This window comes from Gobius niger, assembly GCF_951799975.1.
Source record: "Gobius niger genome assembly, chromosome: 12".
In the NCBI taxonomy this organism is placed as follows: Eukaryota; Metazoa; Chordata; class Actinopteri; order Gobiiformes; family Gobiidae; genus Gobius; species Gobius niger.
In genome coordinates this window covers 18449259-18477072 of record NC_136863.1, presented here as the reverse complement: position 1 = coordinate 18477072, position 27814 = coordinate 18449259, and the positions used below count along the sequence as shown (strand labels likewise).

At 42.4% G+C, this 27814-nt stretch overlaps 1 protein-coding gene across 1 annotated transcript; it reads left to right on the top strand.

Annotated features, from left to right (window-relative positions):
* Positions 1 to 522: 522 nt before the first annotated feature.
* On the top strand, positions 523 to 26765 carry znrf1 (zinc and ring finger 1). The gene is made up of 5 exons (XM_079567661.1): positions 523 to 1666; positions 15068 to 15163; positions 23558 to 23663; positions 26185 to 26281; positions 26384 to 26765. Exons 1-4 carry the CDS (start codon positions 1279 to 1281, stop codon positions 26240 to 26242), a joined length of 648 nt encoding a protein of 215 aa, XP_079423787.1. The 5' UTR covers positions 523 to 1278; the 3' UTR covers positions 26243 to 26281; positions 26384 to 26765.
* Positions 26766 to 27814: the final 1049 nt, after the last annotated feature.

The following is a 27814-nucleotide window of genomic DNA, read 5'->3' as shown; positions in this document are numbered from 1 at the left end:
AATTTGTATTATATTATAAAACAATAAAAAATAATTTATAACCATGGTTAATGTGTTGGTCTAAGCCTAATTTATGTGTGTATAATAATAATAATGGCCTGATAGCCCCCAATTAAAATGCAGTGTTTCTTACTTCCACGGGGTGTCAGCAAAGACTTGCCATATTAAAAATACCAAAACACAAATAGTCAGGAGTTTGGCTTTTTGATAAAATCATACAATTGTGAAACTTTTTGTGCATTGACATGGACATGTCCATTGCCTTGTATATAGCATGCATAAATTAGGCGAATAAATAACCTAATAATGTACCATAGTCCTTTAAGTCCCCAGATCAAAGAGGCTACAGTTGTATTGTTGATATTAGAGTTAGACTTATATGGTACGTTTGTCTATGGTTCATTATAAGCATATAGGTCTGTTTTTTTTTTTTTTTAATTCACATTGGCCTGTCCATTTTGAAGTTTTCCTTAGAGTGATTAAAGCCACGTTGTATCTAGTGTACTAAGACACCAGCAGGCTGCAGCACGCACTCAGATCAGCTTATTCATTGGGGATGATAGCTACGCCACTGCACCTGCTGCCACACCTCGTCATTCTGCCAGAGGGAGCTCTGTTGTCGTAAGGCCAGTCTCATTCAGAGACTCATACGGCGTGTTTGTCTCGTCCCTGCGCTGTCTGCTGGCTGTCTGCTGTACGCCGAGCCTGCGCACTGCACGCCTCCATTGTCTCGCCAGTAACAGCAGCGGAGACAGCGGCAGCGGGGCAGACGGGAGCCAAGAGGAGCTCCATCAGCTCGGCAGGCTGCACGTCACATTCAGCCCACACCCGGCAGGACTCGGACTGGACCGTGGCAGCAGGGCACGCGCCCGTGGAGTCACTGTCGTCAGTGGCACGCCAGACAGCAACAGTTGTCACAATGTGCGCGACCAGATGAGGAGCGAGGAGCGGAGAGCACTGCAGCGCTCCTTGGCCCCCGCCACCTAGGACCATCCCGGGACTAGCCCGGGACTGGAGGTCCGGACATCTAAGGGCAGGCACTGCTGTAGAGAGAGAGGAAGAGGAAGCAGATCCAGCGTTGTGGTGCGGGGCGAGGTGGTCCAGAAGCGGCGTGGTGCGTGGGGGTGAGGGACTGGCTCATGCACCGTGCGGCAGGGACACGGGCAGCGGCGCGTGCGGACACTGAAAGCTGACGAGCCCGACACAGGGACAGGCGAGGAGGCCCGACGCTGAGGGGAGCCCCTCCTGTTTCCTCCAGAACCACACAGCAGTTTGTGGATGGGGGGGAAGCAGAGCACGACAGGGCGGCCTCGGGGCGCGTTTCCAGGGGTGTCCACAGATGACAGCGCGGTGCCCCCTTCGGCCCACTTTGGTCACTACCGGCCCAGTGGAACAATGGGCCTGCGAAGCCGCTCAGTGAGCTCAGTAGCCGGCATGGGTATTGATCACAGTGCCACGGTGCCCTTCGGCTTCTATCCCACCAGAGGGACGGACTCAGAGCGAGCGGGAGGTGGGTCAGGTACCGCCGCCCCTCACGGTACCGGATACCAGGACACAGGGGGCGGAGGGCATCACACGGACGGGGTGCTTTATCTGGGGTCCCGGGGGTCGCTGGCTGACACCTTGCCCCTTCACATCACGCCCCGCTGGTTCAGCGCACACAGCGGTAAGACATCCCACAGTGGACCATTTGCATCCACAGACAAACACTGCACTGCATACAGGCTGCGACGTAAACATGAATCATAATCTGAGGTGAAGCCTTTGATGGACTTTGCAACTTAAAAATATCGTTGCCCAAAGTATTGCCTATAGGCCTAGAAGTTACTTCCTACCTTTAACTACACCCTTGACTCAACCATCAGCTGTGTGACTTGCCAATTACACAGCCTGATATCACCAAATGCCAATCATTAAACCAAACATTGTGGCTGCTGACACATTTAACATTTGAAATTATTGTTCCCAAAAAAAATCCCCAAATTCCTGAAAAGTTTCCCGGCAGCTTTAGTCTACAAAGTGGGGGCTATAGGTTTTCCATGTGACTTGCATTTAGATCTCCAATGTGAACATAGATGATCTACCACAAATGAGCGTAAAAGGTCAAATGATGCATGTAAAGGGAAGGATGGCGCCTCTGTCGTCACTGTCGCTGCTGCAGCGTCTGCATAGGTCAGACCTTGTTGTGTGAAGTGACACTAATAAGCCTGGTGCCAAATCTGGTTGAGTCAATTAGGCCAGCGATTAGAGAGGGCAGAGGGGAGGGCCAGACTGAAGGATGGGGAAAATATGATGAAGAGAAACAGGACCTGCACATGGTCCACCCAGCCAAAGGTATGAAGCTAAAGAATTCACAGAACAGCCCAACCTTGTTATAACTTTATTGTTAGTGTCAGTATACAATAAATCTGTACCACTTTCTTTTTTTTCTTTTTTTTCCAGAGAAAGACATTGTGTTGCTAAACTGCATTTAAAATATATCTGTCTTATTGGCTACATTAACTTACAGGAAATGTGTGCCTCAGATTGCAATTTGCTCTTGTGTACATCATGCAAAGTGCTGCAACTGCTACATAGACGTTTTAAAAGTTTAACAAACCCCCTGGCCATACATGGTCCCAAGTCGGGTGAAGGTCTGTGAAGCAGCATTGTAAGATAGTATCCGAAAGAAACCATTGTACACAGAGTTATGACTGTGATTTGTGTTCATGCATCCTCAATTCTTCCATTTCAGTTTATTCATAGTCTGTCTCCAACTCTCCATGCACGAACTCTGTCCCGGTGGCCCTTGTTACTGAAGCCCAGGGCGGCTCTGTTTTATCCTGGTGACGATGATGTGCATGCTCCCAGTGGACACAGTTAATATCAGGTGTCGGATTGGAAAAATGAGGAAGGTGTTCGGGCTGAGATAGGCAGCACATGCCTCAGTCCTTGAGGGAAAAGCTCATATCCTGCAAACAGCAGTGGAATCATTTATCTGCTCTTTATGCCATGGTATAGGAGAAATTTATACTACACTATATTGGTCAGTGCCAAAGTCAACGGGGGTTTGTGTTGGATACAATATTGAGTATTCAAATTCAATTGTAAGATCCTCGTTCTATATATACATATATATATATTTTTTTTTTTACACAAATTGAATGTAGCTAAAAAACTGAATAAAGCGGAAAGCGGAGGCTTTTATGTTAACACATTGGGCAGCATCTACATGTTCCTTGGGGTGTTCCCAAAGACAATTTGTCCATCATTGTTGCCCTTGGTTACCTTACTGTTACTATATCTGAACATACAAAGCTCAGAAACAGAAAATACTAGTGACCACACTTGTTAAGTGACTGCCTTATGAAAATGCAGTGCAACAGACTTTTGGGATACTGATAATAACCATCCCAAGCCAGCCCACTCAGCAAACTGAAAGAACATGGTCAGTCAAGGATTATGTAACACAAACACATGTTTGTTTTACTCTGCTTTGTGCTTAAACGCATCACTGAGCCAATATGCAATTGTGCATATTGGCTCATATATAGAAGCTTTTAACTGAATGATCATTGTCAAAGAGACCAAATACTTCTTCAAAGGCAGGTGGAAAATGATTTCTGTAAAGGTCATACATGTAGTTCAAAAGTTCTTTGGTTTTCCCTCATGAAAAGTCTTAACACAATGTTTCCCAAACCGTCTTTCATCTGAGCACAGCAATAGAAGAATTGTAATCTAGTCTTCAAAAGACTGGCTCACTTTTACATTGACTTGTTTGAAGAAGCCTGCCTGATAACACACACTACCTAAGTATTACTGAAAGGCCCCAGTTTTCATTAAAGTCATCCAAACTTTCAGTGGACAGGTTCTTACCCTTTGAAGTATGTAGATAACACTTTAAGCAACTGTGTTTTGTTAAAGCTGTGTAAAATTGTATCAGTGGCCTGGTGGTGCAGTGGTTGGCACTCTCATAACTCAGACATCACAACTCCCAAGCTGAGGGATACCTTTCTGTGTAGAGTTTGCACATTCTCCCGCTTCTGCATAGATTGCCTCCGGATGCTCCTCTAAAAACATGAGATTCAGAAATATTTGTGGGTCTTTTCCTGGTTCAAGGAATGTCACTAAAAGTATTAATTAAAAAGATTAAGATCCAACTTTTTTTTTTTTTTTTTACAAATGAATCATTTTAAGTGCTGTTAAAAGGTCAGATTCAGAGACAAACTCACATCATTCTCATTTGTATTTCCCCCCTTCTTTTCCCATGCCATGCTCCAGCCATGTAACCCTGTCATTGTTAAGATGTACCCGGTTGTAACATTATGTTCACGTCATGTTTTGCTTGATTGCTGGGTTCGTGCTGCTGATGTGTTGCCAGATGGAGCAGACTGACTGAACAGGGAGAGACCGGAGAGCTGGGGTTTTCTGTAATGAATGTGTGACATGTGGCAAAAAGAACAGGAAGAAGATGAATCATTGGCACTGACAGACGGTAGAATGTATTAACTCATTATGAACAGAGAGGGAAATATTTTCATTACCATTTTAATTGAGTCAGTAGTGTTTATGCATGTTACAGTACATGAAAGTCAATGGAATAGCACTGTCTGTTTATCCACTATTCAAAGACCTGCTTTAAATGGGGCCTTTACTTTCCATCACCGTCGTCTCTAGGACGCTCCAGGATCAATTGTTTGGAAGGTTTTTACTGCTGACGGACCCTCTCACCAGAAAACCTATAAAACAAGTGGTCCTGGAGCGTTGTAGAGACCACCATGATCGAAAGTAAAGGCGTCATGCTGACCACTCATACAGCCACTGTGTCACTACAAGGTCAATACACACAAATATCAACTTCCCCCCCCACATAAAACGTTGCATAATGCACCTTTAAAGGCCCAGACCAGATTTTATGAAAAGAGGAAGCCACTAAATTAAAATTGTGGTCCAAACTCATTCCTAACTTTCCGAACATATCTGTAGCATCCCAACTCTAACCAGGGATGAGTTTATCGGCACATTTCACAACTTGCAGTTTCACTTTAATAGAAAAGTAGCTTGAAATGTCATGAAATTGATACAAGTGCTTTATTATATTAGATTAGATTAGACACTGAAGGAGGACGAAAATAATTCCATTCTACTACAAAACAAAATCAGGTATAGTGCCTTTAATTTATACATGTTCACTCTTCCGTGCAGGGACGATAAGTAAAGTCCTTAACTTACAACCATTTGTCCCACTGCCTCAGCCTCCTCCTTTTTATCGGTCCGGCCTGTCGATACAGCATCAGCGCTTAATCAATAGCGTATTTGCAGGCTTTTTCTGAACAACAGGTTTAATCCCTGTCGACCTTGGCTGAAAATTCCCTTGTGACACTTTACAAGTGGAAAAGCATTTTTAACGCTTAATTACATCGGCTGTTTGAAGAATAGAACTCAATAAACCTGAATAGTGCCGATGCTTCACAAATCCCCAGCAGCCATCGCTAGAGCTGTCCCTGAGTCCCTTTTAAACGGCTGGACTGATGCGATCAACCAGTGCAACAATCAATTGTTCATTTGGAAAATATTTTCAAACAGGCATTCCTGGCTGAGAATGAAGCTCATCTTTGTGCTAAGCTTTTCTGGGTAAATATTTTCACCTGACTGTGCAAACACGATGAAATTAGAGTCAAGCAATTCACATTTCTGTTCCAAATCCGATCAGTAGATGCTCTTTTAGCACTCTATTATCTGATTTTCCACTTTCAAAATGGGACAGTACATCCTTTCTTCTGTAAGCTTAAAAGTCCAAGGTCAGCACATGTTTTGAAACTGTTTATATGTAGGTAATTGGCTGAAGTAAAAAGCTCTCCAATTCACACGCTCAACATCTAAACAATGTTAAGGGTTGGGGGTCCTTTAGAATGAGAATTATGTTAGTGCGTCCTTTAGTGGCACCTTTTACAATAAGAAGTCTCATCACAAGGAACAGTGCTTTTTAGTAATGAAAGTATTATCTGTGTCCCTGTCTGTAGTTGAGCAGGTGAAGCTGTTTTTCTCCATGCTGCGTGTAATGGTTGCCTGAGGGACACTGAGGGACAGGGCCATCAGAGAGTCAAAGCAATTACTCATCATCAACACCAGCTCCTGTGTGCAGTAATGCCATTGTTCTCAGATTAGAGCTGTCAGAACAAAAGCCTGCTGTAAATTCACCTTCGTCACCAGTTATTTAAACATCAAGACTCCATTATTTACTGAGAGTCAAAGGGTTTGTGAAGCTTTGTTAATGATTGGGCAACGAGATTGAGGTGTTCTCTTAATGTGTATTCTGAGAACCAGTTTCATAGACCAAATAAAAAGGCTCCCTCCAAAATGAAATGGCCAAACGAGGCCCCATTTTGTTCATCTTCACCATGTAGTGTCAGGAAGTGCAAAGTAGTAAATGCAAACATATCTTGGATTAACTCCTCAAAATATGCTATTTTGGAGGACATACTGTTTTGGAGTCCCTGATGACTATCAACAGATATTTGTCGAGTGCACAAACATGGAGGAGGAAGAAGAAGAGAAGAAGAGGAGGAAGAAGAAGAGAAAGAGGAAGAAGAGGAAGGAGAAGGAGAAGAAGAAGAAGTGAAAGAGGCAGAAGAAGAAGGAGAGGAGGAAAAAGAAGAAGAAGAGAAAGAGGAAAAAAAAGGAAGAAGAGAAATTGAAGAAGAGAACGAGGAAGAAGAAGAAGAAGAAGAAGAAGAAGAAGAAGAAGAAGAAGAAGAAGAAGAAGAAGAAGAAGAAGAAGAAGAAGAAGAAGAAGAAGAAGAAGAAGAAGAAGAAGAAGAAGAAGAAGAAGAAGAAGAAGAAGAAGAAGAAGAAGAAGAAGAAGAAGAAGAAGAAGAAGAAGAAGAAGAAGAAGAAGAAGAAGAAGAAGAGGGACAGACACGGGGAGAACATGCAAACTCCACACAGGAAAGCCCCGCCCGGCAAGGGATCGAACTTGGAACCCTCAACAACAACTTCACATTTATAACATAATGTTGGGGAAGTTGTAAACGTGATGTTAAAATTAATTTATTAAAAATATCAACTCATTAATGTCGAATCCATGTAAATATCAACTTAGTAACGATAAATCCGTCTCGCAATAACATTTGAAAATTAACAAAATTGACCCGACTGTTATCTTTCCACCGCACTCCAGGACACGAGTAAACCCCTGCTAAAACCCAATTAGACAGAATTCCAGAGATTGTGTTGTGCAGACTCGTGTTTTGGCTGGATTTCACGGCCCAGGGTTTCAGGAACACTGGGATTGAAAAACAGCTGTGCCGCTCGTTCGCTGTCTGCTGCATGAGATTGGTAGAATATAGGTCAGTCAGCGCAGCAATTTATTTTTTTCCCCCCACTGCCTCCGTGTCTCACTGCCTGATTCCTCCGCTCTTTGTTATAACCCGGGAGAAGGCATGCGAGGACACACAAGGGCGACCGGAAAGATGGAGGGGGGGAGAGTAACGGGATAGGCTTTTGTTGCTGTGACAACCGCATCACTGATAAATTTCACAAACACACTCACCTTTGCAAATGTCGCCAAAGCTATCTGACACTGCTCTTGCTACACTTTGCTGCATAATATAAGCAGGGTGCAGATAGGCAGGTTCATAGTAGCAAGAAAGTAAGTGATTTAGAGCGTGGTGTCCTGCACTGGTTCAGCTCCTCAACCTCCTCCTTCCTCTTCCTCCACGCCTCCTCCTCTCGCTCCTACTCATCTTCATCTTTGTCCTCCTCCTTCTCCCCCTGTCTCTGACGCCATTCTTCACCTGAGGGTCACCTCTTCGCTTCCCATTTTTTTGTTTCCTGTAGCGCCTCTTGTGACGCCTCCACTGTGCTTTAGCTCATAAGCTAGCTGTTTGTTTACATTTAAAAAGCCGCTTCTTCAGGACCATTATGGACTCGGCAGTAAAAAAATAAGAATCAGCGGAACCCCACAAAACCACGGCAAAGATGTACAAAAGCATCCAGCGAAACAGTGTGGAACAAGAAACTACAAATGTATTTTGCAGAAAAAGGCAAAAAACTCAACTGTACCAAAGCAGAGGGAAGGAAGTACTTGCACAATACAACAACAGCGACAATGTTATGCTTTTTCATTTCCAGTGGGCAGCAGCAGCAGGTGGATTATGGGCTCGTGTGTCAGCACCATATGTAATGTCATTGTAATGGCTGGTCTATTATGGGCAGCGACGGTCATTGTGCCTGTCTGGTGGGCACGGCAACTGTTGCTATGGACAGAGCCTAAATGTCGTCAGAGAGAGAGTCTTTCTAAAGATAAAACTCAGATTTCTGCACCAGAACAGTGGAGCATGGTGTGCAAATGTAACCGCATGTAATAGCACGTTTCCTTTTCCCCATAGACTATTTGTAGTATTTCGATCATACACATATAGTTGTCATTCAGTACGCACAAATAAAACTGAAGGATTTTAAATGCGTACCTAGTGGTTCCAGTCACAAAACTTTTTCTTTTCCGGGTGCCATTTTGAGGACTTTTTACCATTCAGAAGATTGTATTGAATGCTTAATTTCGATGGCAATGATCCTTATATTTCATCTTTAATAATAACACATTGGTTTTATATAACGCTTTACAATTTCGTTGAAAGAATTGTGTGATGATATTATATAACAGCTATTTATTATTTTTCAAATTTGACAGATTAATTAATTGTATACAACTATTATGCAAAAAGGGTTGCTGTTTTACGTTTTATGTTGTGGTGTGTGTTCATTTCAAGAGACCTTGTTGTTCGACGGTAATGATCACACAACTACACACAGTAACTACATATGAAGGTAATTATGCTATGTATTGTCAGTGTATTTTAAATAGTAAACCTCTTCTGGGATGTTTATTGAGATTAGGCCACGCAGAGAGAATCCATTTGGGACAGGGACTCTTGGGCTGCAATCAGGGATCTTCAAAAAACAAGCTAACTTCATTCACGGCGCCAGCACTCACACACTCCCGTTCCTTTTGTTTACATATCTTGAAAATTTGAGTTACATGTCCCCCCCCCGTGTGTGTTGTCCGAGGTCACCTCCCCTCCTCCCCTCCCCAATCATCTCCATCCCTCTGTCTCTGTATTTCTTCCTCTCTGCGTCTCCATGGAAACTGCTGCTGGTGGTTCTGGTAAGGTAAGGTTTCCGCTTGCCGCTCCGAGTTGCGTTTGTTGTAAAGTCGTGATGTAATCCAGCCAGTGGGTTTTGCAGGGCTGCCGTTTATGGGCATGACAGTGGTGGGCTGCTGACGATCTCGTTCACACATTTCGTTGTCTGCACAGAGGTGTGTGCGCTGCTGTTTGCTGTTGCAGTGCGTTCAGTGTGACAATAACAGCGGAGATACTGAGAAGCAATCCTCCCGAGCTTGTCCCATCAACGTGTCCTTTCTGTCCTGTGCTGTTACTATGAAGCTTTTAAACAGGAGAAAGAGATACACAACCAAGACAGCAATGTTCTACACAGAGCCGGTGCTGGCCCTTCTGGGGCCCTAAGCAAAAATCCACGCGGGGGGCCCTACACATCCCATGGTTAGAAGAAGAGCGAACTCATTTACGGTCAAAAACAGTTCCACTGTGCAGTAGAGAAGTAGAACATAATGACCTCAATTCAGGCCCCGTCCCTCTGTGTGAGTACCACTAACCACTAAGCCACTTTGAGACTGGGATTTAGGATTACTACTAGTCCATTTCCCCCACTTTTTAAAATGGTAAATGGCAAATGGTCCCATTCTCTCACCTCTGGTCCCTGACCCACAGATTGGGAACCGCTGATTTAAAACTGAAACCTGCACCTGACAATTATCTCTGTCTGACCACTGAGAAATAGCCTGTGAACAGCCCAATTAGTTTTAGACTGTGCACATTCAGAGAACCAGAGTTACTGTAAGTAACTGCATGCATGAAAATCATGTGGATTCAACTCATCTTTGAGACAAATAGGCCCGTAACAATGTGTTGATTAATCAGTAAAACAACATCGCATTTTGACTGAGATACGGGGCCCTTGTGGCTACGGGGGCCCTACGGACCTTGCATAGTTGCATCCAAAAGTGACCTCTGTGTCATTTAGATTGCAACTACACACATGCACAACACAGTAATTAAAACCATTATTGTTCTTATTTGGGTTGATATGGCTGGAGACAAATGGTGATGGTGCAGATTGTCAGCTTCACTTCTGTCAATCTACCCCAGGGCAGCACTGACTACCTAGCCTGTCACCACTGAGTATGGCTTAAATTATTAACTACGACGGTGCAGCGCTTTGAGAAATATGTCAGCTCAAGTGAGAAGCACAATACAAATGTAATCCATTATTATCACAATTAGAAGGTTGGCAGTTGATGCCTTATTTCACTGTGTCTTTGGGAAAGACACTTCACTCATTTTGCCTGTGTATGTGTGGGTGAATGATTGGTAATGAAGGGAGAGGTCATTGGCACAGCACTCTCTACTCTGTCAGTCAATCCCATGGCAAGCCAGCTATGGAGCTATCACTATTTAGTATGGCATTAGTATGGATATTAAATGAGTAATGGACTTTGAAAACGCCGACTGAGTCATGGACATCCCTCTGAGTGACTTATTTGACTACAACATGTAAAACTTGTCAACCATTTCTATGTTTGTTTGCACATGCGGGTCCCCTGCTAATGTTACTTCTGCCCACAGCCCACACATTTAGTCAGGGATATCTCAACTCCTTAGCGTCTAGTGGGCGAGCTCAACTAAAGCGGTGTTGTTTTATGTGGTAAGCAGCACTTCTCCAATCACTCTGGCCCACAGCTCACATTGGGAATTATTGTCAAGCCATGGCTGCCATTACTGCTGTGATTAGTTTCAGAAAATAGCCTCAGAGAATTGTTTTAGGACTCACCTGGCAGCAACATGGAGAGGAGACGCACAGACAACAATGAACTTATCAGACGGCGTAACTATAGAGAACACAAACGCTTTATCTAGACAGACTCTCAAATGCACTTCTGGTCACTACGGCTTTTAACATACAATGCTCAAACGCTAAACAATGGCTGACAGTTATCCAAAACTTGTGTTTGTCAGCTTCTGGGAAGCCACCAACACATTTTTTTGTAGCAGAGCCAAACATGTTAAAAATAACTGGTTAGGGGCATGAGCAAGGTTGAGACAAACACACATAAAACATCAAATTGCTCGTGGTCTCACTTCATATGCCGCTCCTTCATGTGTGTGTCCATGAGGGGCGGGACCACAGTTTGTGAATGCAGAGGGATGAAGGACAGGAAAGGGAGAGAATTCAGCTTCGTCACAGCCTTGTAGATGAAGCTGTTCTTCAGTCAGCTGGACCTGTCTCTTCCCTGAAGGCAACTCACTGAAGAATCACCTGTGATCAGCTGAGGATTGTCCATGTCCTTCAAGAAGCGTTGTGTTTTATTAAATTTTACCAAAGGATAATAATGGTTCTTACAACTTCAGTCCTTTACTTGCAGTCTCTAGGTCTTAGACAGTTCAGAATTACTGCTGCTCTGTGGTGCAGCAGACAATGACCTCTGCGCCCTGTAGTAATAGTGTAATAAGACACTTTGCTGTAAATATAGTGGCTCCAACCCCAGGGCAGCCCCAAGGGAGGGATAGAAGAGCCATACTGTGATAAATACAGCTCACATAGAAAGGCTTTCTCTGGTGAAGTTTTCTTCTTTGGCTTTGTGTAAGCGCTCAGGCGTAGAGTTGTTAAAGCTGTCATCTATACTAGGTAGTTTTAGTTCTAAGGACGTTTCGCCTCTCACCTCAAGGATCTTTGTCAGCAACTAAAGGCCTTTCATTTGCAGGCTGCACTACGCTAGAGAGGGCTTTACGATAACAAGGTACTGAGCAGATGACAAACTTTGTCTGCAATACTTTTAGTAGTTAGAGTTTTAATGCAGTATAATTAAAAAGATGAACACAAGGATTCTTTAATTTGAGGAAACAAAATAAGACTAAACACATCAATAACAACTCTAGTTCAAAGACCGATAGAAAACTGTTCAATCGATCTTTATCAGACGTATGACCAGCAGCAGCCGGAGACGATTATTTTCGGTGGCCAAGACATTTCACACCAGTCCACAGCTGTACTGATTGGCATAATACCAAACGCCACGCTGCAAAATTTGCTATTTTTTATCTAATTTGGAGTGCAATGAGGTCTTTTTTATATAAATTTTAAATGGGACAGATTACTTTACATTAGTTACTCAAGGACATATTTTCTTATTTGAAGAAACGCTACTTATTTCTCGATTACTTTTTGCAGTGCATTAAGCTGGTCATATTTTGGCAAAGTCATGCAGGGAAAGACTGAGGGGCCTTTCATTGGTTAAACTTAAATGATCCCACATTAACATCAAAGACCCTCTTGTAATTTACATGTGGAGTTCAGACATACTGGCCACAAAGATGGCGTCGCCAGTCAGCGGATGTTAATTTTCAGTAAATCAGTGACGCTATGAAGCATTTCTGTCTTCACAACCGTATTTAGAAAACTACTTGATGTGAGGCATGTCTAGTTTCTGTTTGATATAATACATGTAACATAACTAGTACTTTCCCTTACTTCAGTGTTAATCACTGAGTCTTGTCCTGCGTATGGAAAAATGTGTCATCTCCAACCATCCTTCAATGACGCTGCATGGGGCAGTCTTTCAGTTTGGGTACTATAGCTAGAAGATTAGCCTATATTGTGTATGTTTTGGCTTGGACCAGTGAGTCATTCTGGTCTCGACCCCTGGTAATCAGCGTGCGTACAGAGGAGACAATATTCCAGTTTGGATAAGGGGGAGAAAATGAACAGGATTTAAAAGCTGTTAGTCTTTGTAGCAGTGCCAGCCGCGGAGCCAGCCCTGTCCAAGTGCGCAGGTGTTGGTCTTCCTGGAGTCAGTGACGAGGCAGCTGCAGGAAAAGCCCAAACCGAAGCCCAACAACAGATTCACCAATGACTCATTCTCCAGCTTTGATCTCTCTCTCTCTCTGAATGTTAATCACTGTATCACACTACTGCTATCTCTTCGCCGGCACACTCATGAGCCCGTGTTTATCATCATTAAAACATCGCACAGGGATGACCAACACAATGCCACCACATTCGAGAGCAGGTGCGAGGGATTATATATGTAGCACAGAAGCAGGTGCTGCAACAACAAAGCAGCAGAGGTCACAAAAGGGCTACATGTTTGATGCAGATTATATTTGAGATTATATTGGGTTCAGCCAGTGTAATGTTTATAATGGTGGGCTTTAAAGTAGCTCTACAGAGTCCAACTCCAGCACACTCAGCACAGTCTCTCGATCTGCCCTCACATAAGCGCCTGTATAATTAATTTATGATCCGCTCCTATGATTTATTTTTGTCCCCATGTGACCATGTGAATGCGAGGTGTCCTGGTGGAGCCAAATGGGAGGTTTTTTCTGGTTCATAAACGCTCATTTCTCCTGAAAAGCCTGAACTCATCTCACCTTCCCCTCCATCTTTCCTGCATCCCTTCCTCCGTGCGTCCCTTTGGGGAGTCTGAAAATAGCAGGCCAAGGAGAAGTGGGTCAGCTGCCATGTGGAAGGCCCGTGTGTAGTGAGTAACAAACTGTCAAATTACTGTACCACTACTATTCACTCATGGCAACAGTGGCTTCTGCACTGCATGAGGGTAGGAGCACTCACAGACAGTCACAACTACGGAAGTGAAAACGGCTCCTACGTTTGATGTCAGATGAATCAGGCCCCTGTGCCAAATCGATATGGGAGCTGTTGCACATTGACAGGTTTCATTTGTGCTTGGAGGATAAAAAGTGTCGAGATGGCATGTTCAATATTTTTCCCATTGCTACCTACCCATACATGTACAATTAGAAGAAAGCTACGGAAGAAAGACACCACAATTTGAAAAGCCTGAGGGGAAATGCCTCAGGTCATGTGTCAGTAAAATGATTATGCCATAATATCAAAATCATTGTCTCCACGTCAGCCATGACTCTGCTGAAAGTCTGTCCCAGAAAAAAAACTCTGTGTTTAACTGTTTTTGAAAAATCCCCTTGAAGCATTGTGTTTTCAGCTGAGTAAATTATTCTCATGTGGCCCTGTGCGTGTTTGTCAAACATGATTTAAACTAATGGGCTGTGCTGTTTTTGTTAACTTTAGGGATGAGTTATTGGAGGGAAAACATGGTTGACTTCTCACTCCAAATCAAGCCAATATTGTGAATTGTTTAGAGAGCTAATAACTACACATTGTGCGTAATTGTGAGGGTACACGTGCAAGTTCTATGCAGCATTTTGTCTGGACTTTATGTCACAACGATTCGTACAGATTAAACACAATCTAAAATGTAATTACATGTATAAGCGGCGAGGGTGGGTGCGCGAGTGCTGAAGGTGAATGAACAAAAAAAGAAGAAGAGAAAGCCGTGGAGCCACAAACAAAGACACAAACAAAGTGAAATGAGATTTGCTGTTAAAAATGTGGCGCAGGCCACACTGAGGGTGACGCTGTTATGGAACAACAAACTTCTCATGCGCTACTGTATTGGTTGGCACAGTGACGCAGGTGCTTATCACTCATGCCTCACAGGTCCCAGGTTTCATTTCAGGACAAAGTGTGGGGGGGGGGTTTCTATGTGGAGTATGCTTGTTCCTCTGGAGAATGTGTATATGGATCAGTTGGGCCAAGCTTCTGGAAAAAAGCCTTGTGTCACCTTCAAATATAGTGTTTATGTTCTGAACGGCTCTTCTGTGTGAGAGAAGGTTGAGAAGGTCACTGATTGGTCACTGGATAAGACGGGGAACAAAGGGGGGAAGGAAAAAACTGCTGCTGTAGCTAAAGTTTCAATGATTTGAATAAAAATGTGTGCCATCAAAACATACAAACAAATGGGCCCATAGAGTTTTATCATGGTTTATGGCTAATATCGCCGTCATTACTGGGCCTGTCCACGTGAAACAAAAAATCTGCTTAATGTTGGTCTGTTAAAGTCATCAATTTCTTGTACATACCACATGTTTCTTTTTTAAATATAATTTCTAACACCGCTGTTTCGTATTTTCAGGATTCAAGTGTCCTGTCTGCTCCAAGTCTGTGGCGTCCAATGAAATGGAGGTTCACTTCATCATGTGTCTAAGCAAGCCCCGCCTCTCCTACAACGGTATGACACAACAACACAGACAGACAATACAGAGAATCGTTCATGTGGCTTGAGTGTTTATTTAAATGTCAGTATCTCTGTAGAAGTATCATGTCTTTGCTTATTAAGTAGCAGTATGACATGGTACTTCATGTTGTTCTGTTTATTTTGCAGCTGTTGGTTATGAGATAGATAGATAGATAGATTTTTGCAATAGTATTTTGTTCTAAGTTTTACTAAACACTCAATCATTATTTTTCTCGCTATGTCCCCTTTTAACTTAACATATAAGGCCAACTGTCAAAACATGTATTGATGCTAATCTTTGACCAAAGCCCACAACCCACCGGAAATGGTCCCACGATTCACTTTTGTGTCCCGAGCCACCAGTTGAGAACCACTGCTCTCGACTGATGATAGTTTGATGAATAACACAGTAAAATGCAACTAAAGACACATATCCTATTCCTCCAGGCTTCAGAGGTGGTCAGCAACAAAGGAAATCTATGCAACCTCTTAACTCCCACCTGAACCGAGCATGTTTTCTCCAGTCTGGCTTTACCCAAATCTAAAAGAGTGACAAAAAAGTGCAAAAGAAAGAGCATGGAAAAACGACAAAAACATGACAGATAAATGACAAAAAAGAGATGAAAATGCTATAAAAAGGCAGTGACACTAACAAACAATTATGATCACTTTTGTGTGTTTCGTTGTACAATGACAATGAAGATCTATCTATCGTGTAGGCCTTTCAAATGAGGCATTGCTCTCACTGTTTTTGGATTGGGGAAAAGCCGAAGAACATGGGCTCGGTTCAGGCAGGAGAGGTTAAGCACTGTTCGACTTAGTTTGAGGAGCTTAAGTGTTTGAGGAGCTGGATTTCCCTTCAGTAGTGTTTTTGTTGAGAACTTACAACATTTACCCCACTCCATTTAAAAGATAAATATTATACTTTCTACTCCACTACATTTATATACAGTAAGGCCTCCAAAGTAAAAAAAGTTGGCCATGTATTTTGTTTATTTTAAAAGCCTTAAAATCTAGAACAGTTAGTGTCACAGCGCTGATGTTACAATGCCATTAAAGAGAGTTTTCATTTTTAATACCACATTTTAGACCGATTTGTACTTTCTACTTTGGATACTTGAGTAAATTCTACAGCAAATACTACAGTATACTTTCACTTAAGTAATAATTTGGGTCATATCTGTACTAGGCCTATCTGTGCTTTGAACAGTGTGTCTTCTATTCATAACGGGCAACAATATTTGAAGTTTGTAGATAAAGATGTTGTTTTTATGTGTCTGTAGTTCTTGTAATGAAATGTAATTTTAACAAAAAGGAAAAGTGAGAAACATGCTTCGAGGAGAACAAATCCAGAGAGAGCAATTATCTTTTCACAGCTTTTGCTTATTTTGTACAACAACTAATCCCAGTGTGTACTCGGCACTCTAACAGACAATTTGATAGGTAAAACTAAAGTGAAGTGTGTGTGACTTTATTGTTGTACTGTTAGTAAATTCTTCTGATCTTGTAAGTTATAACCTTTTTGTTTGCCAGAAAATAACATTTTTTCATTCAGGTAGCAGTAGCGTAAACCAGGCACTGTTATCAAAGAAAATTGAATGGTACCAAGCCCTACTTAACAAATGTATTTCAATTATCAGCTTGACTATTGAACAATGAAGCTGGACCGCTTTAACATGTCCCACGGTGCCCTGATGTTGCGTCACTGACTCCTATACATTAAGTGCTTTGCCGTACACATGTAATGAATAGGCTGGTTTAACCTTGAACATTGTGCGGTCTCTAAGGGCTTTCCTTTTTCACTGAAATAATGCACGTGTGTCAGAGCCCTTTATTCTGCTATTGATCGTGCTTGCAGCTCATAACTCATCCTTCAGTGCTCTCCAGAGACTTCAGTGAGGTGATACAAATCAATCATAAAAGTTGCACGGTTTTGTCTCTGAAATTAAATATTAAATATAAATTCTGGATTTATATAGGGAGTCACCACCCTCCTTTTTTTTTACACTTTCACAAATACAGTAGATTTGTTTGGCATCTTTATACTGTGATCTGGATATTCATATAGCACTTAATCCCACAATAAATAAACCCATTTTACAGACCAGCAATATATCTCCATATGTTTGCTGGCATTGGGCCTGTGCCTCATGGGCACCTGTTTGTTTCCTGTAGCACAGTCTTGTTTTATTAATGGTTCGGATGCTCTAAGACCGGTGATTGACAGCATCCTCATCGCTCCTAGCAACAGTGTGACTGACAGCTGCCCTCTTCTCTCAGGATGGGCACAGTTGAGTTTGCTACAGGCACAGGTTCACCTTGTTCAATGTCTCTATGTGCACAGTGATGGATTCCCATCGTCAAGACACAATACAACACAGACTACAGTGTATAGGCGACATTGTTTTGGGGCTGTAGGCGTTGTATCAGTTGTGGCTGAGTGCACGTGCTAGGGTTTAGCATGCATGTTTTGGTTTTAGCATGTGTTTTGGTGTTCATAAAATGTGTTATCTGAATGAACACTACTAACTACAACTAAACTGAAGTTACATACGTAGCTCATCATCACCGAGAATGGAGTGAATGTAAAATTGCCCCAATGTTAAGCGCTTTGTGACCATGCTATGCAAATAAAGTCCTTCCTTCCTGTGAAGAAAAAAAACATCTTATTGTTGTATCGTAGCAAAGTATGACTTACAGCAGGGGTGTCCAAACTTTTTTCATGGGGGGGCCGCATACTGAAGCGTACACAGGGTGAAGGGCCATAGATCGGTGGTTAGTGCCGCAAAACCTTTGACTAGCAGAGGTTTAAATTGCACCCCACACCTTTATTTATGCTCAAAACCTTCATGCCAGCTCTGTCTCACAGTACAAGGTTAGTTGTTTGATTAGAATTGTGTAGAATTATTACATTTCAAATAAAAAGGACTATCTCTGATGATGTGTCCCGATTCAGCAAGAAGGCAGAGGGCCACCAAAAATTGGTCTGAGGGCCGCATTTGGCCCCCGGGCCGCACTTTGGACACCCCTGACTTACAGCAACACTGTAATGCCATTTTATTTGTGAATTCATTTTGGCGTGTCACTGTGGTGAGGTGTCCAGCCCTGGCACACAAAGACAACAGGCAATAATATGAAGGAGGTTTGACTCATCGATCATTTGACCCACGGTGAAACTGCAGCTTATAGGACCAGAACACATGTTACTGATCGCAAATGGAGCCGCAGTCGCAAATGGAGCCGCAGTCGCAATTGGAGCCGCAGTCGCAAACTGCGCTTCGACACTGCTCCAGTCCTGTAAAAGCACAGTGTGACAGCTCAGTGCGAGTGTTGGCTGTGGCCCATGTGGGAGAGCGGAGACTGACAGAGTGGGGCATCGGGCTGGAGATGACTGAAGACTGAGGGCTGTGGAGTGATGGAGGGCCTGATGTCAGATAGCGCAGAGAGCAGAGGGGTCAGAGTAGACAGTCTCCACTAAATCCTCCTCCCCAGCTCTGCCACTCTCACAAAATCACTGTCCTCTCCTCTGTCTCTGCACCAGCCTTCAGTCCATCTCTGCTGCTGGAGTTTTGGGAGAACGAATAAAACCGCAGGCTGTAGCTTATCTCATTTCCCAGCATGCTCAGGGGCGTGTTGTCAATCACTTGGGCTTCTCGGAGAAACACCATTAATCTCTGTGCACAATAGACAGACGCAATAAGGAGGAACAGCATCCGGCTGAGCAGAAGTGACCACCAGAGTTCTTCTTATAACTGTTATGTGACAAGTTCAGTATCATTTCACTGAACCTCATAACCTCCACCGGTTTGTTGTTTTTTGTTGCTTTTCCATTGCTTTTTTTGTTGCTTTTTTGACACGTTTTTGTCACTCTTTTCTTGCACTTTCATCCTCGTTTTCGTCGTTATTTTGACACCGTTCAAGAAGCTTTTAGATTTGGGTAAAGCCAAACTGGAGAAAATGGACTTGGTTATCGTGGGGGTTGAGGGGTTAAAATGAGAGCATGACAAAGGATTCTTTTTGGGAAAATTTAAAACGGTACTATGTAACTTGTTTACCTTTATAAATCCTTTCTGTTGTCCCTCTGGGGGTAATACAAGTGTTGATGGGATGATTGGGGGGTCTTTCATCTCCCCCTGGAGTTCGCTGCCTACGGGCACCAATACTGGAATCACGAAGAAGAAGCTAACAGGCTAACAGGCAAAGCTAACTGTGGGCTAGCGCCACTTAAACAGTATTTACAGCCAAGTTTGAGTGAAAAAAATGATCTCCATTGTTTCACTGGATGTACAATATCCCTCTCTCCCTTTGTCTTTTCTGTCAGTGTAGTATTTACTCTCATGGACAATTAATGAGTAAAAAAAAAACGCAACATGCTACCATGCCTGCAGTGGTGCTTATGGCCTCCAGGGGCATGAGTTACTTAGCACTGCTTTGAATTCATGCTTTAGTAATGCATTAGGTGTTTGATCCTGGAACATGTTCTGCCTTATACTAATATTTTCAAGCCGTCATTTTCATTACATTTGATTATACAGTTTAATTCTCAAAAATGTTTACGAGACCAGGGGTTTCCAATGTGTTTGTTAGGGCCTCAAGGAGCTTGAAAACTATTTCAAGTCAAGGAAACATTTTCATAACTAATGAAATTGTAATAATTTGTTTTGTCATTTATAAATAACTAAAAACATCCGATAATGACTGTCTGAATTTGCTTAAGTTTACGCTTGTTAACCGAACAGGTAATTACATCCCTCAAGCAGACACTTCGGTCGGGTAAAAGTCCCTGATTCTATAAATATAAAGCAAGAGTTCTACGGTCCATTTCTCTGGGAAGGTCTTTGGAAGTGAAGGTTGGATAAACTGCAGTATGTGAGATAACCGTGTATTAAGGATAGAGCAGGGTGTGGTGGAGGACACAGACAGTGCAGTGTGATAGTGAACTACATGCTGCGTGGGTCAGTGCAGGACAAGAGAAGAAACAAGACAGAGAGAATTTACTGGTCTGAGCCCGAGCCAGACAGACTCCCCTAACTCATAATTAATGTGGAGAAGCAGGGAGCCAAATGTGCGCTGGCAGGACGTCCAGCGGGAGACAGCTCAAAGTCACTGAGCCGCTCCAGGTGAGGCCGCTTTAACCAAAACTCCATTATCAGCCATTGTCACTGTTGTCTATAGTCAATCTATGTTTGTGCGCATGCTTTCAGAAATGCACGATGTTTTCAGGGGAAGGCAAGTAAAAAGAACATCGGTAACTAGACGGCCTCAAAATATTTCTATAATTGAACTTATTTCTATGTGAAGCGCCTTGGGTTACTTGTGTCATGTGAAAAGCGCTGTACAAATAAGCTTCTATTACAGTATTTCTGAACATGTTAGATAATCTCTCAGAAATAATGAATAAAAATGCTTTGCAAAAAAAAAAAAAATATTGGTTTAAAAATTGTGCAAAAATACAAAAATGTTTACAGTAAAGGCTGCTGCACAGTCCTCAGCATCACCTGTTGAGTCCCAGATTTGACATTTTGCTGAATGTCTCTCTCGGCTGTCCTGTCTAATAAAGCAGATGAGACAAAACTTATATATAAATAAATAAAAACTGCATTATTCTTTTCTATGTTGTTCAAGCACAGCTGGTTGAACAGTTTTTTCTTTAGTTTAACAGCAATGTCCTTGTTTCTGCTTTCTGAGGGAAATGGAATCAGGTCACACAGAGGCACTTCAAGGGGTGTTCATGCTGTAAATTACACACTACTTTAAGAAAATGAAACGGTCGAGCTACGAGTATCCTGTGAAATGACTAATGGTGATGATGGAGGCCTACAGTCACTCAGGATTTTCCTGTTTGTCTGTTGCAAGGTTTGGGGGAGTCAACCTAAAATACTAACTTGTATTTTTGGTTGCGATTATCATCTCAGATGATAATCTGACCTGCTTTATGAAACAGGATTTAACGCTCTCTACTTGATTAATAAAGCTCAGGTTATAGATTCACTGCAGTGGACTCAGCCTGCCTCACATGAGGTCAGACAGCCTCTTTTTAAACAAACACTGTGAGTCGTCTCATCAAAAGCTTCTGTACATTCTGTGGAAACATGCTCACTGATTTGCTGTGACTTTTCACATCCAATATCACATATTAAGTCTCTTACCCCACAGTGAGAAAGTTGGATTCTTTTCCAGACCATGCAGGGCGTTTTTACCAGAAAACACGCAGACAAGGATTACATAGGGTGGCACCAGCGCAGCAGTTAGCACTCGTGCTTCACAGCTAGAAGATACCGGGTTCGATCCCCGGGTGGGGGGGATCCCTTTCTGTGTGGAGTTTGCATGTTCTCCCCGTGTCTGCGTAGGTTTCCTTCTTCCACTAAAAACAAAAAATAGAGATGAATGTTTGTTAATGAATGACGCTGATCAGAGGGACCTTTGGCGCAGATGTGCAGATGTGTGCAGATGTGTGCCGTCACGACAGTGCTTCTGTCAGTCTACCCAGGGGAAACTGAAGCTACATTACCACCAGCGTGTGTGGAGTGAATGAAGAGCAAATCTCTGACACTATGTGAAGCGCTTTGGGTGGTATGTGAAAAAGCTATATAGATAAACTTAAATTCCATTCCATAGTCTTTAAGGGCTGTGTCTATGTTGACAGTTTTGTGTCTGGGTGGAACAGAAAAGTAGATAAAGATGTAATACTCCGGATGATTTGCCGTTTTACCTGAAGTGCCCTGATGGGGGACGTGATACAGAGACATAAAGAAGTGAAGAGAGGACAGAGTGAGGAAGGAGTGAACAGTGGAGTCAGATGGGGTGAGGAGAGAGAAAGTGAAGTGGGGAGGTGGGAGTTTGTGCTGGATCTAAGCTGATTTGTAGTCACAGCATACATACGTCCTCAGTGTGTTTTCCATAGGCTCAGAACTATTCTCACGAACCACTCTACACCATCAGCTTTGTCTGTGCAGCACTGAGTATGTGAGCTTTTTCAAGAAATAAAAACGACAGGGAGCTACACTTCTGCTGTAAGAATTCCCTATAGGACTTTGGCGGAGAGGGTCAGTTCATAAGAGGTAACGTGCTTCATATATTGTGATTAAAACTCAGGAAGCAAAAACAGTTTGAAATGTGCGCTGGTTCCATTTGTCTCCGCACCCCTCTCTCTGCAGGGGGAGTGTGAGTTGAGCTGAGCAGTGAGATGACACACTACAGGCTTATAATTGGAGACGTGCTGTGAGCAGGCTGCCTCTAATTGACTCAGTGTGGATTAGACCTCTCTGTGTTTTTACTTTAATCAGTCGCCAAAGCCACCGAGCAGGTCCGCCCACTCTTCACAAACACACCTCCTGGCACTTGACCCCACTTCACTCTCACCTGCCTCGCGCAATTACCAGTTTTGCAAGCGAAATAAAACTTCATTGGGAAATTCTCACATTTCAAGGATGCTGTATGCAAAAAAAATCCATTCACCATGCAGAAGATACCATTTATTCATTGCCAATATTATGATTGATACTGGTACTTTAGCCAGATACCAACGCCTGAACGATACCTAGAATATTTGTCATATAGAACCATTAAATGGATGCTCATTTATTCCTTTTCCTTCCATTTAATTTCATTTGTTAAAATTCATTTGTTTGAGGTGAAATAGCCAAGAAACTTCCCTTAACTACAAGGACATAAAAAACACTTTGCAATTTTTTGTTATTTTTCCCCCCATTTAAACCAATTTTCTCACGTTTTTCCCCCCAAACTTTCAATTTTCTTTTCAAATTTATTCCCCCTAAATTTCCTCAAAAATTTTCACTTTTCCCCCCCCCAATTTGTCTATGTGTTTTTTCCCAATTTCCCCCCCAAATTTCCCAATTTTTTTAAATGATAAAAATAAAAGTGTTGCCCAATTTTATTTTTCCCCCCAATTCTTCCATATTCACTCCAGTTTTTCCACGTTCCCCTCCCCAACTTTTCCTTTTTCCCCATTTTTTTCTTTTAAATTTTGATGACCAATAGGATCAAAACTTGAATATAAAATTCTTTTCAGTTCCTGCTTTTGATACTTACATTTTTTATATACCAGTTGTACAACCATTTCTACAGAAGTTCATCTACTCCCCAGTAATTCACAAATTGTGGCCTACATTTACACTGAATGACCTTTCTGATGAAGACATCTCCATTTATCAAGGCTTGGTGCTGGCATAAAGAGTGCACGATCTTGTGAGCCCTTCAGAGAAACGTTTTCCACTGTATCAGTAGAAATGTGCAGTTTGGTTTAATGGCCCGGGATGCTCCCCCTGCTGATGTTTGATGACGCCTCAGCCAGTTTGACAGATCGAGCCTGCGCTGGTGCATATTGATACACCTTTCATGTTTTGTGGGTTTGTGTTTTTGCCGCAGACGACGTGTTGGCGAGGGATGCTGGAGAGTGTGTAATCTGTCTGGAAGAACTGCAGCAAGGGGACACCATCGCCAGACTGCCGTGCCTCTGCATCTACCACAAAAGGTGAGCCACACTTTGAATCCCTGCCCATTCTATAATACGCCACTTCTCCTAATTAAATTACCCCGCAATGAAAGACTGCGTCCTCGTGGACATCCATATTGATTTAGAGGTTACTCTTATTTTCACACATGGTTAAAGATGCTAAATGTTGTTTTCCTAAAAAGCCAAATCTTTATGTGAAATTAATAGTGGTAGAGGAGATAATAGTGTTTATATATCTGAGCCAGGGTGAAAAGTCTAATGGTCTAGAAAACAAATGGAATCTTTGTGCCAGACGGTTTTGTACCAGGACCTCAAATAACCTTCTCAACACTAAGGCGAGGTGCACTCTGGCTGCATCTCACCATCTTTTTATTTAGGCAGAACAATTGTTTCTTTTAAGTTAAGTTGAAACTAAGCTGCTATCAAATGTGTTATTTGAGGAAAACAGGAAAATCACACTTGACTTTCTTTTTGTCTTTAGTAGCGTATAATTAAAAAGCAATATTTTAGGTAATTGTAGTCATAGCTACGTGTATCTGTAAGTATGGCATAGAAAAAAAAAATATTCTGCATAAAATAAGCAGAGAATGCCATAAAGAAGAAGAAAACAGGACTTTGAACCGTGGGTGGGTTGGGACATACGTTAACCCTTATAGTCTCAACAAATATGAAACATCACCTGACCACTTTTTTTTTTCTCAAATGGGCAGTTGATGTTTGAGCCGAGCCGTTTTGAGCTGCAGATGATGTGTCAGAAAGTGTCTGCAAACGGCACATCTCGCACCATGAATTTAAAGGAACAGGCCACCGTTTTTCCATGCTGAGATATGTTCTTACCGGAGCTTAGACGAGTTGATGCGTACCTGTCTGATCTTGGTGCGTGCTCTCAGTCACGCAAAAAGACCAAAGATGATGTTTGCATTTAGCCTCTCCTCCTCTCCTCTACGGGGCCAAACAGGGGTGAAGTTGGAAGCGACCAAGCTCTTTCCCTATTTAAATATGGTTATGTGAGTAATTACACCATCCAAGTATATTTACACAAAATGAAACACGTCGATTTTCTAAGAGGATAAAAAGGGGTACTATATTGTAAGGCATAATAACACCTTAATGAGGCTAGATGCAAGTTGGTAATTTTATGCTCACTACTGCCACCTCAGGTCTTATGCGTAACTGTAGTCTCTATATTAAAGGAATAGGCCACCGTTTTTACATACTAAGATATGTTCTTACCTCACTTTAGACGTGTTAATATATCCCCGTCTGGTCTTTGTCCGTGCGCTCTGCCAGGCAAACGGAGCACATACGCAGCCTCTCCCACATGTCACATAGCTCCGAAAAAGCTCACGATAGAAGCTACCAAGCTCTTCCACGTGTTCCCTATTTACATAAAGTTACGTGAAGTGTTTTCATGCGAAGTATATTTACACAGAAATGTAACATGTCGATTTTATAAGCAAATAAAAAGGGGGACTATATTGTGAGGCGTAATGATACGAGGAGCACAGCGTCCGCGTAGTAACTCCTAAAGACTTCCCCCGCTCACTTCCGTCAATAACCTTTAGGAGTTACTGCGCGGACGTTTTGCTCCTCGTATCATTACGCCTCACAATATAGTCCCCCTTTTTATTTGCTTATAAAATCGACATGTTACATTTCTGTGTAAATATACTTCGCATGAAAACACTTCACGTAACTTTATTTAAATAGGGAACACGTGGAAGAGCTTGGTAGCTTCTATCGTGAGCTTTTTCGGAGCTATGTGACATGTGGGAGAGGCTGCGTATGTGCTCCGTTTGCCTGGCAGAGCGCACGGACAAAGACCAGACGGGGATATATTAACTCGACTAAAGTGAGGTAAGAACATATTTTGGTATGTAAAAACGGTGGCCTATTCCTTTAAGCTCGTGCATGACGGCCCTTCAGACCCGAAGTAACACCTTTTTGAGTGACAGTGCAGGATTTTAGAGGCAGTGTTGGTGAACAGGTCTGGGCTCATTCTACACATTATGACATTGCTGGAACATGTAGGGGGAGAAAAAGATGTAATTTGAAAATTTTTAAACCCTGTATAGTCCCTTTAAGAGCACTTCGACGTCCGTGCAGTCTTCACTTTACTGTGCGGACGTTGAAGTGCACCCCTGTTTGGCCCCATAGAGGACAGGAGGGGAGGCGAAATGCTAGCAACATCTTGAACAAAGACCAGACAGGAACGCATCAACTTGTCTAAGCTCAGGTAAGAACATACCTCAGGATGGAAAAACAGGGGCCTGCTCTTTTAATATACTTCGACTTTACCACGGAGGGCAACAAATAGATTTCAATATGTGTTTCGTACATGCTTCTAAATCACTATGAGAATGAGCAATGACAAGTGTTGCTGTTTTTTTTTTTACCTGAATGAGTTTAACCTTGATTAAGTGAATGTCAACATAAAAACAAAAAAGGTGCTATTTGGAAGTGACATGGACAGCTCGTGTTATAGGCATTGTTTAGAACTATGCAATAAAAGGTCTAACGCAGTGTTGTGTGTCTGCAGCTGTATAGACTCATGGTTCGAGATAAATCGGTCCTGTCCAGAGCATCCATCCGACTGACACTGACAGCTGACTGGGTTTCTTCTTACACTGCACCAGGTAACTCTCACTGGATGGTTGAATGCATGAAACAAAGTGTGTAGCCTGTACTATGCTGACCTAAAAAACAAAAGTTAACATTTTTTCCCTGTTTCTTTTCAGAGCTTGTGGTGACTCAGCTGTGAATAACTGGAAACAGACGTGATAATATCAACAACGATCCCATACCTATCCAGAAGAATCCATTAATGTCACCGCGATTATAACTTCTCGTCGACTGAACCAAAATAGACTCGAGCTCAGAAGCCATCCACCATTACGTCTGTTACAAAGACAGTGTGGGCTGGTCCTGTCCTGGGCCTCCCTCCTACTGATGGACACTGGGAACACGTCCTCACCAGGACATTATGAGGAATTATAAGAATGCACAACAAGGGGACATAGGATGTAAGGAGTGGACTTATAGAGTGGTTTTCCTGCATGTGCGCTGGTTAAGTATAACATTATGACAACCTGTCTTAAAAGGCTGCTGTGTGGATGTTTGGATTCAGGTTAGTTACACGATTTATTAGCAATTTGTAGGGCAGCAGCAACAAATACGACAAACCACACACACAGGGGAAAAACAAAAGGGCAGGGACATAGACTACAACACTGTGTGTGTCAGAGCCATCCTTTATTCAACATGTTGAGTGGCTTGTCTGTGGGATCTGACCAGAGAGGCCTGTCTCTGCACTCCTTGTTGACCATTGTTCCTTCTTAGACACATATAATGACCAATGCAGATAGGGAAAACCCAATAGGGCTGCAGTTTGAGTGATGCTATGAGTCATCGGTCATTAAAAAAAAGTCTAACACCATTAGGGCTGCTGATGTCATAATGTTATGCTTGATATGTGATATGTGCATTTTGCTAGTCAAGTAATTCATGTAAAACGGTTTTATCCCCATAAAAGGGTGTGAAAAGGTACAAAGTTTAAAAAACTATAAATAGCAAATTCCTCCATCAGTCCACTCTTTTCCATTGTTAATAGTCAAAGCAGGCAAAAGGAGGACACACGGATATGGCACAGAAGATCTGGACAGATGGACTAACCTGTGTATTATACAGTGAGCTTCATCTCACCACAGGACTGAACCAAGTCTCTCATAGACTGGGTCTTAGTGTGCTTCTCTTTAGAGCTTCTGCCCTCCTCGCCAATTTGACCATAATTGTAATCTAAGTCCCCTACGCTTGTAGAGTCCTCTGGAATGCACAAATGTATGTATATGTGGGTCTAAAGAAAAGACTGCAGACTGACATGTACATGGGGAGGAGAAGGGGCAGCAATTATTTAATGCTGATGTCGCACTGTGTGTCTGTCATAGACAGAAAGAATAGTGGACCAAGTGGGAATTAAAACTGGGTCATAGATGTACCACTAATTTACATTCAAAGCATCACCAAAGATACATATTACACAGTGTATGCACTACATAATTTTATGTGTTTTGTGACATATTATTCAGTCATTGGATCCAGTCACACAGACACAAAGATGCTAACATTCCATTATAAAACAATATTACGATTAGTGATCTTTTTGTTTTGTT

Bases quoted from the DNA above. Each gene is read 5' to 3' on its own strand.
- znrf1 (XM_079567661.1), top strand. From the start codon at position 1,279: ATGGGGGGGAAGCAGAGCACGACAGGGCGGCCTCGGGGCGCGTTTCCA. The intron at 1,667-15,067 runs GTAAGACATCCC...TCGTATTTTCAG, and splicing joins CTGGTTCAGCGCACACAGCG to GATTCAAGTGTCCTGTCTGC. The intron at 23,664-26,184 runs GTGAGCCACACT...GTGTGTCTGCAG, and splicing joins CTCTGCATCTACCACAAAAG to CTGTATAGACTCATGGTTCG.